The following is an 11,489-nucleotide window of genomic DNA, read 5'->3' as shown; positions in this document are numbered from 1 at the left end:
GACCCACCCATCAGAACATGCGATGTAAATAGTGGGCTCCGCTATATCAAAATATGAGGTGTAAATTGTGGGCTCCACATAATGCATGGGATCGAGGGAGATGGTGGGCCCCACCTATCAAAAACATGAAGTGTAAAAATGTGGCCCCAACATACAACCATTCTCTGCCTGCCTTGGAACAAATTCCTGGCTCCGCCCTGGTTGCAATGATAACCATATGAAAGTGGTTTGATTCATAGATAAAATCAATTGCAAAATAACATATTTCTAGAATGATAAATGCTTGATTCAAACAGATAAGATTAAAGAAACTATAAGAAAATAAAGAATAATAATGTAAATTAATAAATTAATAAATGAGAAGGGTTTAGTTCTTCCCCAATCCCTGTGATTTTTCGACCGGATATCTGATGACAAATCCCGCACGAATAGTTGAAGATCGAGACAAATGTGAATCTGATATGTATGTTGAGATAAAATTAAGGTGAATCGACAAAAATAGAATATAGGGAAATGTTATAACACTACTGTATTTTGATGATTGCACTCCTCACTTTATTAAACCGTCCATTAGATGGGCCACAGCCTAAATAGGTTGTACCCAAAAAAATTATTTCGATAGGTTGATCCTAACCCTCTGATCTATAGAGGGTTAGGATCAACCCTCTGACATTCAGATTGGAGAAATGATTTTTGTGGCACAACCTATTTAGGCTGTGGCCCATATACATTGCCACTCATGCTGTGGAGGCATTCTTTCGAGAGTTCCTTGGTAGAGCTCTCATTCACATGTGGAGATCTTAGAGGCTGTTGGGGGCTCGTCCCTCACTTTCCACGGGATCAGGATCCACAGGCTGACGACTCTCTAATGGTGCGGGGGCCATGCCGTACTTTTAATAAAGTGACAAGTGTGATCATCAAAATACAGTAGTGCTGATAACATTTCCTAATATATAGGGATTGTACTTTGTATATTTGTCTAAGGAAAACACTTTGAAAACAGAATCCCATCTAGAAAATAAAGAAAATAGTGGAAGACCAAATGTATTAATTGTGTTTTATGGAGATTCGAGCCCCTTTAGTGCCTTTTTTGTGAACGTGGCTCCGATAATTGATCCATGTCCTCGGTTCCTTTGTCTAATGATGACATTCATTGTATAAAAACAAGTGTAGTTGAAAACTTGTCTTGCGGAAAAACGAAGGACAACGAGACTCTTGTGGGAAAGGACCATTTGTTATTTGTTTTCCAAGAAGAGAGAAGAGGCATTGTGTGTTGGAACAAATGCACAAAATGAAATAAGATATTACCCGAAAATATGAAGAAAGAACCAAGATTTAGAAGGGCGTAAATGCTTCTTGAAGATAGTTGAAGCCTCTCCCACGTGCAAACGGAAGACAACTATGGCATCATTATCTTCGGGATTCAACCATGCCCAAATTCCTTGTTCATCCAAGAGAGTTGCACTTCTCTTCAATGGATCGCGTATCAACTTTCGAACGATAAAACAAGTGAAACAAGTTTTTGTTTAAATGATTTTTCTCTTTGAAAAATAAACTCTATGGAATGGTTGTATTTTTCATACTCTTCTAAAACCATTTGATTCCTTGAAAAGATAAAGGTTCCTTAAAGAAACATACCCATTCAATGTGACTATTCATGGAATCATAGAATTCCAAAAGTCATGCAGGAATAATTAATCAAAGAGTCATGCATTAATCTCCACGTTTATTGAAACTTCTAAAATCTAGAGTCACCACTAATGAGAGCACTCAAATCCAAGAGTCATCATTAATGTGTAATCCAAAGGTTCATGGAAAATGAAGAGTTGCTCACACAGTTATAGACACCATGAATCTATTAATGTGAACCATTAAATAGATTAATTAGTCTAACTCATTCATTTATCCAAGCCATGATTTTTGGAGTTCCAACGAATATGAAAAGTCACAAATTTAATTTTCAAGAATACAATTTGAAACACATTTCTAACAAAATTAATTTTCGAAAAGTACATTTGTAAAATATAATTTGAAATACTTTTCCAACAAACCCCCACTTGTTTCAAATTTAGTTTTGATCGGCACAATCATGTACATCAACAATGGTGTCTTTTGGACTTGAACCACTGCCTAGTGAATATGTTTCTTGATTCATCTAGGATCTTAGTCTTTGTTTTGCTTGTACGCTTTAGCAACCAATCTGGCCTCAAACTTGTCCAACGAGCCATCAGTTTTGAATTTCCTTTTGAGAATCCACTTGCAACCAATAGGCTTACAACCTGTTGTAGGATCTACCAAAATCCAAGTGTTGTTAGACATGATTGAATGCATTTCATCATCAATAGCTTCACGCCAGAAAAGAGCGTCATTAGAAGGCATAGCTTCAGCATATTATTTGGATCCTTGTCCACCATGAGAGTGCAAATCAGGTCCAAATGTTTTAGGAGTAACAACCCTTGAACTTCGTCTAGGTATAACCCTTTCTGGTGATTCAACAGCATTTCTCTTCAGTTTAGTTGAAAAACCAGCTTCAACTTTTCTGTCCTTCTTTGGAAACACATTCTCAAAGAAATTTGCATGCACTGATTCAACAATAATGTGAGGAGACGGAGTTTCTAGATTCAGAAATCTATAAGCTTTACTGGTTGCAGAATAACCAATAAAAGTACGATCAATTCATCTATAGCCGAGCTTTCGAGTATCCTTATCTGGTAACCTCACATGAGCTAAACATCCCCAAACTCTGAAATAAGAGATATTTAGTTTTCTACCATTCCACAGCTCATACAATGTCTGATTGATCTTCTTTTATAGATCCTATTCAAAACATGACAAACAAAAAATAAGGCTTCTACCCACAAATTTTTAGTTAGTCCAGAACTAGTTAACATACAGTTAATCATCTCAATCAGAATTCTATTATTTCTTTCAGCTACACCATTTTGTTGAGGAGTATAAGATGCAGTTAATTGTCACACAATTCCATCTCTTTCACAAAGCTCATGAAATTCACCTTTCATGTACTCACCTCTTCTGTCTGAACGAATGGTCTTAATTTTCAAATTCAGCTTATTCTCAACTTCTGCTTTATATGCTTTAAACTTTTCAAAAGTTTCATCTTTTGATTTTAAAGGATATACATAGGCATATTTGTAAGCCCAAGGGTACATCCCTCTCTTGTTTTGATGATCAACAAACCCAAATTGATGGTAGTTTGCTAATGGCTTCTCTAGTGTTGTGATTTAGACAGGTTTCATTCATGTCAACACTTGAAGCTAGAAGAACAAGGGCTAGTTTTGGAGAAAGTCAAGTCTTGGTGGTCATCCTTCAAGCCGTATGGTGTATCGAAGAATCAAGGGAACCACAAGCGCAAAAACGTATTTGAAGACTATCTCAAGACAAGGGGAAGCTCGTGCAAGCACCCAAGAAGATTGAAGATCAAGAAGACTCAAGGGTCATATTTTTAGAATGCATAGGAGTCCTCTTGGCATTTAGTGTTTGCATGTTTTCAAATAATCTTTAAACTATTTTTCTAAGTGCATTAATGTATTTGAAAACACATTTTTAAAGCCCAAAGACCAAGGCCCAAAGTCCCTTGCACAAAATATTTTAAAATAGTTTTCTAAAGTAGGGCCGGTCGACCGGGCTATGCCGGGAGACCGCGGGATGGTACCTGGAAATCTAGGACATCTTGAATTTTAGCGGGCCGGTCGACTTTCTGAAAATCCAGAAAACATCCAGGTTGGTCTCGGAAGACGACAGCAACCCTCACGGTCGACTGCGATGACCCAGTCGACCGCGCCTTATTTTTCGAGCCAAAATTGTTCAAATAGATTGCCCTCAGTGGGCGACCGCGGATGCCCCGGGCGATCACGACGGTCTAAATTAAAAAGGGTACCCGATAAGGGCGGGTGACCGCCGTGACCCGGTCGACCGCATTGGTTCGGTGAAAGAGCCGTTGGAGCCTGCAGTGGGTAGGTGCACCTACCTAGTTTTATTACGGTTTTGCCCTTGAAGGGTTCCAAATGAACTAGGGTTATTTAAACACTATCAAAGACTTCATTTTACACCTTTTGAGCATTTATCTTTCAACCCTAGAGCTTCAATCTTTGAAATCAAAAGGATCATTCTTCAAACCTCTTGTGCATTTAAACTCGCATTCATTTCTTGCTAAGAGGATCTCCCCAAAAATTTAGTTTCAATCATTGGGAGAATATTGTGAGCTTGAGAGTTGTATATGCCTTAAAGAGGCTTGAGAGCTTTTCATTTCCTATTTTTAATTTTCTTTATTGTATTTGGAGTTGCAAAGAGGAGTTTCTTTCTTCAAAGCGGTGGTGCAACGAAGAAGAACGTCGTCAGATGCAGATTGTAAACAAGGGTGTGTCCCCTTGTGGAGAAGGTGATCGTTTGTAAACGCTTTGTGAGGCAGCGTTGAAGAGTCTCACCGTAGTGGAGAAAATCTCAAGGAAAGACCAAGTGCTTGGGTAGTGGAGTAGGTCAAGTTGTGATCGAACCACTATAAAATCGCCGTGTAGTCTCCTTACTTCCTCTCCGCTCTCTTGTGGTGTGATTAGTAATCTCTTTCCATTTTCTATTTGAATATAATCTTGAACAAGAGTTAGAACTAACTAAGTTAATTTCATAAGTCCTAGCTTTGTAAGTAGAAAATTTTTAAAACACTCAATTCACCCCCTCTTGTGTGTTGCCCTTTGGGATTTCAATATTTAGAATGATCATCAATGAAGGTTATGAAATAGCGTTTTCTATCTCGTGAAATGAAGTCCATTTCACAAATATCAGTGTGAACTAATTCAAGGAGAGTAGTGGTTCTTTCAACAGATTTGAAGGGTTTCTTTGTGATCTTGCACTTGCTACATATCACACATTGATTATCATGATTTCTATCACAATTACTTATAACCCCTTCACTAACCATGCGAGCAATTGAGTTATAGTTCACGTGACCTAATATGTGATGCAATAAATCAAAAGACTCAGCAATATAAGCAGAAATAATTTCATTCTCAATACTTAGCTTAAACATACCATTTATAGAATAGCACTTACCTACAAACATACCATTCTTTGATAAAATGAATTTATCAGCTTCAAAGACCATCTTAAATCCATGCTTAGACAGAAGTGCTCCAGAGACACGATTCTTGCGGATGTTGGGAACATGCAACACATCCTTCAAAGTGATAACTTTTCTAGAAGTGAATTTTAGTTCAACAGTGCCCTTGCCAATTGCCTTGGCGGATGAAGAGTTGCCCATGTACAGCAAAATGCCATCCCCCACTAGTTCGTAATGTTTGAAGAGGGTTTTATCTCCTGCAATATGCCTAGATGCACTAGTGTCAACCCATCATTCAATTTCATTTCCCACCATAAAGTTTTCAGTCACCATTTCGACGAGATCATTTGGGTCTTCTCTTTCTTCTTATCCTTTCCATACTTAAGCTTGCGACAATCTTTGGCAAAGTGACCAATCTTATGACAGTTGTAACACTCCTTGTTCTTGACTAAAGGATTAGAGCTAGAAGGCTTGAAGTTCCTCGCATCCTTTGGTTTCAGAAATTTTCCTGAATTATTCTTTCCAGAATCTTTCTTCTTCTCCTTGTCAAGAACAACATTTGCTTTAATTATCAGTTCCTTCACGGTCTCCTTGTCACGTTTTCTAGTTTCCTCCTCGATGTGTAAATGTTGCATAAGCTGGTCAAGAGTGAGATCTTCTTTCTTGGGCTTCAATTTGTTGCGGTATTCCTTCCAAGATGGTAGAAGTTTAGCACAATAGCCCCCACATGAAAATTCTCATCAAGCGCCATGCCTCCAGAAATAATATTATTAGCAATTAATTGAAACTCACGAACTTGAATAGAGACATCCTTATCATCAATAATTTTGAACTCCATGTAATTTAAAACCAGAAATTTCTTTGAACTAGCTTCCTCCGCTTGGTAAACTGATTTCAGCATGTCCCATAAATCTTTGTCAGTCATGTAATTTTTGGAGTATTGATCAAAGAATGAATTAGACATCCCACTAAGGATGTGATTCTTGTAAAAATAGTCATCATCATTCCATTTAGCAATCTGATCATTGATTTCGTTGGCTTGATCATATGATGATCCCATGGTCTGACTTGCAGGACATGGTTGAGTTAACACATAAGCCCTTTGAAGTTGACGAAGGAAGAACTCCATCTTAGTCTGCCATTTCTGAAAGTTCTTTCCATCAAAAGTCTCAAAATTCTGGTGAACAATCTTATTAACTCCATTAGAAGCAATGAGAGTTAAACTATCTTCAATTCATTGGAACAAATGCACAAAATGAAATAAGATATTACCCGAAAATATCAAGAAAGAACTAAGACTTAGAGGCGCGTAAACGCTTCTTGAAGATAGTTGAACCCTCTCCCACGTGCAAACGGAAGACAACTATGGCAGCATTATCTTCGGGATTCAACCAAGCTCAGATTCCCTGTACATCCAAGGGAGTTGCACTTCTCTTCAATGGATCGTGTATCCACTTCCGATCAATCAAACAAGTGAAACACGTTTTTGTTTAAATGATTTTTCTCTTTGAAAAATAAACTCTATGGAAGGATTGTATTTTTCATTCTCTTCTAAAATCATTTGATTCTTTGAAAAGATATAGGTTCCTTGAAGAAACATACACATTCAATGTGACTATTCATGAAATCATAGAATTCCAAAAGTCATGCATGAATATTTAATCCTAGAGTCATGCATTAATCTCCATGTTTATTGAAACTTCTAAAATCTAGAGTCACCACTAATGAGAGCACTCAAATCCAAGAGTCATCGTTAATGTGCAATCCAAAGGTTCATGGAATATGAAGAGTTGCTCACACAGTCATAGACATCATGAATCTATTAATGTAAACTATTAAATAGATTAATTAGTCTAACTCATTCATTTATCTAAGCCATGATTTTTGGAGTTCTAACGAATATGAAAAGTCACAAATTTAATTTTCAAGAATACAATTTGAAACACATTTCTAACAAAATTAATTTTTCAAAATTATATTTGTACAATATAATTTGAAACACTTTTCCAACATTGCGAACGGGTGCAACGAAACTTCTCTTTGATTAAAATAAGATTGATTTTGGGTGGAGTTATAGTGATTAAAATAACAAGGGAATCTATGAATATGTTTGATATTTATAAAATATGCGGTGGTGAGATTGAAAAGGGGAAACAGGGAAGTAGTATTTTAAGTTTGATCCCTGAACGTGAACGTTCTTTAAAATATTGCTGACTAACAATTCAACAGTCAATATTGCTGGCTAGTCTTCCAACTGCAGAAATCAGCAACTGAACACACTATATGGGGCTGTCCCAAGATAAAATCTGAGCCTGTACGGCTGTTCTCACAAGCAACAGCCCAACCGCAAAATGCCTTCTGCGATTATCACTAGCAAATCCCATAAAATAATAGTCACTACCTAACTTTTCAAGGCAGAAATCTGAAAAAGGTTTGATAGATTAAGGTGCTAAGATCATCCCATCTACCCTGATTTAACGTTCGAGAAGAAATCAACGGACTCAATCACATCCACGGGGCACATTTAGGTTTAAAAAGTGTACGGCCTTCTGTTTCTTTCTTTCTAGGAAAACACTTTCATGGGAAACGGAATTTGATTGAAATAAAGTCAACAAATGATAATGACAGAAGTACCCTTCTATCTTCTATCAGTGTTGACTTTGCAGATAATGCCATCTCGGGCACTCGTTAAGGGGAATTTAATTCCAATTGGGAATACGAATTTACATAAAAAAAAAGAAGAGAAAATTATTAAAAAAATGACAGAGGCTATCAGGTACTGTCAGAGACGGGAAATGACAAAAATACCCTTGTCTTTTAAAAACCTTATGTTTGCAGGAATTTTAAATGCTGGAAAGAGTGGGTCTCACTTCAAAGGATGATCCAAACCGTTCATTTATTGAACAATGACAAATATAGGATGTACCCGCATATCTTCACATATGTGTAGAGAGTTCTATACACTAGCTTAAAATACAGTGGGGACCCACATTGTTTGGGTGATCCAAGCAATCCATTTTAAAGGCCCTCACATAGATAGGGTGTCTACAAAAAATCAGACCCATAGGATCATCCTAACCCTACAATTTGTGGAGGTAAAATGGATGTCTTTAAACCTTCACAAATTAGTCCATTTTTTGTCTCCACAGTTCGAATGGTTAGGATGGTCCTATGGATCTGATTTTTTGTGGACACCCTATCCATGCGAGGGCCTTACAAATGAATGGTTTGGATCACCCAAATAATGTGGCCCCCACTGTATTTTAAGCTAGTGTGTAGATAACTTATCTACACGTGTGTAAGAACCGTTTTCTCTAAAAAAAAGTTACTTTCCTTTTTATAAGAACTGAAAAATATACCTGAGGTAATTAGGACATGTAATGATCATAGTTAGTAGGGGTCAGGAACGCCGGTAAAAGCCAATTTTTAGTATAAGGCTATACCTACCGGCCCCACCATATTTTATTATAGTGCCCGATCGGGCATGCTCTAGTAAGAGCCTAAGAGGCACTGCCCTTTATATCTGTATCAAATATCTACAAATATAAGCGCGCTATTTTGGTAACGGACACCACAACTACTTCCTTACACCAATAAAAGCTATACCGACCCCACATCTACTTCCATACACGCTTCTAGAAAAGTATATGTTGTCGTGTAAGACCAACTTTCTTGTAGTAAAATTGTCTATCCATCCACCAAAATCTCTATATAAGTCCCTAGACTCTCTCTAGCTCTCTCTCATCCCTCCTTTCCTCATGGAGCAAGAGCCAAAGTGGGAATTCAAGGCTATTGCCAAGGTGAAAGAGTCATCAGCAGATCAAGTTTGGGGACTCTTACAAGATTTCTTCAGCTTAGCAAAATGGTTTCCAGGCATCCCCGTATGTCGGAAAGTGGAAGGTGTCTCCGATATCGTTAGATACTGCGAAACCGCTTTAGATCCAACCTCCGGTGGCGATACTGTCCGATGGGCCAACGAAAAGTTGATATCATTTGATCCGATCGGACGGGCCTATTCGTATGGGTTAGAGGAGAATAACACAGGGATTGAGCCGGGGTCGTACCTCGGGATGATGAAGGTGGTGTCAGATTCTGATCATGGATCTGAGATCATGTGGAATGTCGTCATGGATCCAGCGGAAGGTTGGGATCAAGTGGCCTTTCTCTCTTTTTTAGAGTTTAATTTGCAAGCCATGGCAAAGAGGATGGAAGAAGTTATACATGGGAGTCATTAGTTTCTGCTTTGCGTTCTCGTTATGTATGTAGCTTTTACTTCTGTTTGGATTTTGCATGACGATAGAGATGTATAATTGTGTTTGTATTTTGGATGAGACTGGGAGCTATGAAATTGTGTTATCCAGTCGGCTTGGCAATTTACGGATTGACAAGCCTGTGTTTCAATTTTCTAGAAAAGGCTAGTGATATTGGCAGTACCACCAGCCTGTGTTAAAGTATAAAGAATAAATAACGCCTTTTCCAACAGCTTAAGTTGTTGGAGTTCCCACAAGGTCAATGGTGTTTTATTTGATTTCACGTCTCACGTCGTACGATTAAAAAAGACCAAAATGCCATCTTCTTCTTCTCTATTTTTTAAAAGTTTTTCAGCCACCATTGTGAATCATCGCTACAACTCGTTTGAAGAGACAGAGGAGAAGAGAAAGATGTGGAAAAAAAGGGAAAAGAAGACTCGCCGCATCAAAAAAAGACACTGGAAATAGAAAAGATGAAGAATGAAAAAAGAAGAATTCGTAAAAAAAGAGTCAAATCGGCAAAAAAAGACATAAAATGTGGTCAAATCAGCCAAAATCAGATCAAATCTGCAAAAAAATCGAATTGACTCGGTAAAATTTGGGGTTGGCTTAGAAAAAGTTTGGGTCAACACGTTAAAAGTTGGGGTTGACACAAAAAAGTTTCTAACTTTTTCCGAGTTGACCCCAACTTTTACCGAGTTGATCTCGGCTTCTATATTTTTCTTTTCGATTCTTCTTTTACCTTCTCCTTCCTTTTCTTTTCAATTTTTTCCGTTGCATTCCCACCTTTTACGATGCCAATTCTTGTTTTTCCTTCTACCTCTTTCTCTTCCTCTTTTTCTTCATCTTCCTCTCCTTCCTTTTACTTATCTTCTTCTTCCTCTTCTGAGTTGCAGTGAACTTCAACGGTGGTGGAGATGAAAAAAGGGGAAAACTTAGATAAGAAGAAGAGGGCATTTTGGTGTTTTTAATCGTATGCCATACATATGTGAAACTAAATAGGAAATGTTATCAGCACTACTGTATTTTGATGTGGGCACTCCTCACTTTATTAAAAGTACGGTACAACCCTCACCATAGTATGATCCAAACCTTACATTAGATGGGCCATAGCCTAAACAGGTGGTGCTCCGAAAATTATTTCCATAGGCTGACTCTAACCCTCTGATCTATAGAGGGTTAGGATCAACCCTCAAACATTCAGATCGGAGGGTTAGGATCAGCCTATGGAAATGATTTTTGGGGCACAACCTATTTAGGCTGTGGCCCATCTAATGGGCAGTTTGAATCATCCTATGGTGCGGGCATACCGTACTTTTAATAAAGTGAGGAGTGCCCTCATCAAAATACAGTAGTGCTGATAACATTTCCCAAAATGTATCCTTGAAAGGTTTATAGTTTTAAATTATGTGTAAGAAATGGAATTGTGAGATTAGCATTATAGATCGATCGGTTTGGAGGTGGTTTTTTTTTCTTCTGTTTGAATTTCATGTGTCTTTGCTTAAAATCAACCCTTGACAAAGCCTTGAATTCTCTATGTAACACACTCAATTGATGAGGATTGACTTGCAACACGTTGTATCTTAGTCAAGAGTGAAGATCTTTGATTCAGAGATTTATGTTTAATGATCTGCGGTTAGTTTGATTTTTACTGCAATTGTGGAAGACGAGCTTTAGAAACGATTTTTTAGGTGTAACTCTTTGCCTCTAGATGCTTAAATTGCCTGCAAAAAAGTAGACAGTGGGAAATATTTTCTTAAAAACTTTCTGCTAAACCATTAATATAAAGAAAAACTTTCTGCTAAAATAGAAAGATGAAGTTTCCAAAATAATTAGATTATAATATTTTTGGTTTGAAACAATAGTTTTAGTTTAGGAGACTCCTTTTGTTGCTGATTGAGTGAGAAAATTGAAAAAGCTTAATGAACTTCCTACTTGATCGACTCCCTGAGTTGAGACTGAGCCGACTTGTGATGGCGTCTGAATCCGGGTCTACGATCGCGCGGTCGGTAGAGGGCCTCCGCGGGATCTGCAATCACAAACAAAGGGGGTCAGGGGGTCCGGGGTGGGTCCCGGACGACCACTTCGACACCCAAGTCAGATCCTTCGACCAATCAATATAAAGGACAGCGAGAAGAGGAAGAGGTTTGATCAGGGTTACCAGG

At 37.9% G+C, this 11,489-nt stretch overlaps 1 protein-coding gene across 1 annotated transcript; it reads left to right on the top strand.

Moving 5' to 3' along the window:
• The first annotated feature begins 8,812 nt into the window (after window positions 1–8,812).
• Window positions 8,813–9,581, top strand: LOC143845692 (uncharacterized). The gene has a single exon (XM_077354098.1). It carries the CDS (start codon window positions 8,833–8,835, stop codon window positions 9,307–9,309), a length of 477 nt encoding a protein of 158 aa, XP_077210213.1. The 5' UTR covers window positions 8,813–8,832; the 3' UTR covers window positions 9,310–9,581.
• Window positions 9,582–11,489: the final 1,908 nt, after the last annotated feature.

The sequence above is a fragment of the Tasmannia lanceolata genome, unplaced genomic scaffold (assembly GCF_043159265.1).
Source record: "Tasmannia lanceolata isolate RefF3 unplaced genomic scaffold, GAP_Taslan_0.1 ptg000015l, whole genome shotgun sequence".
Lineage (NCBI taxonomy): Eukaryota > Viridiplantae > Streptophyta > Magnoliopsida > Canellales > Winteraceae > Tasmannia > Tasmannia lanceolata.
Note: the sequence above shows the minus strand (reverse complement) of the source record. Positions and strands in the feature narration are given on the sequence as shown.

Coding starts and splice junctions, on each gene's coding strand:
- LOC143845692 (XM_077354098.1), top strand. CDS start 8,833: ATGGAGCAAGAGCCAAAGTGGGAATTCAAGGCTATTGCCAAGGTGAAA.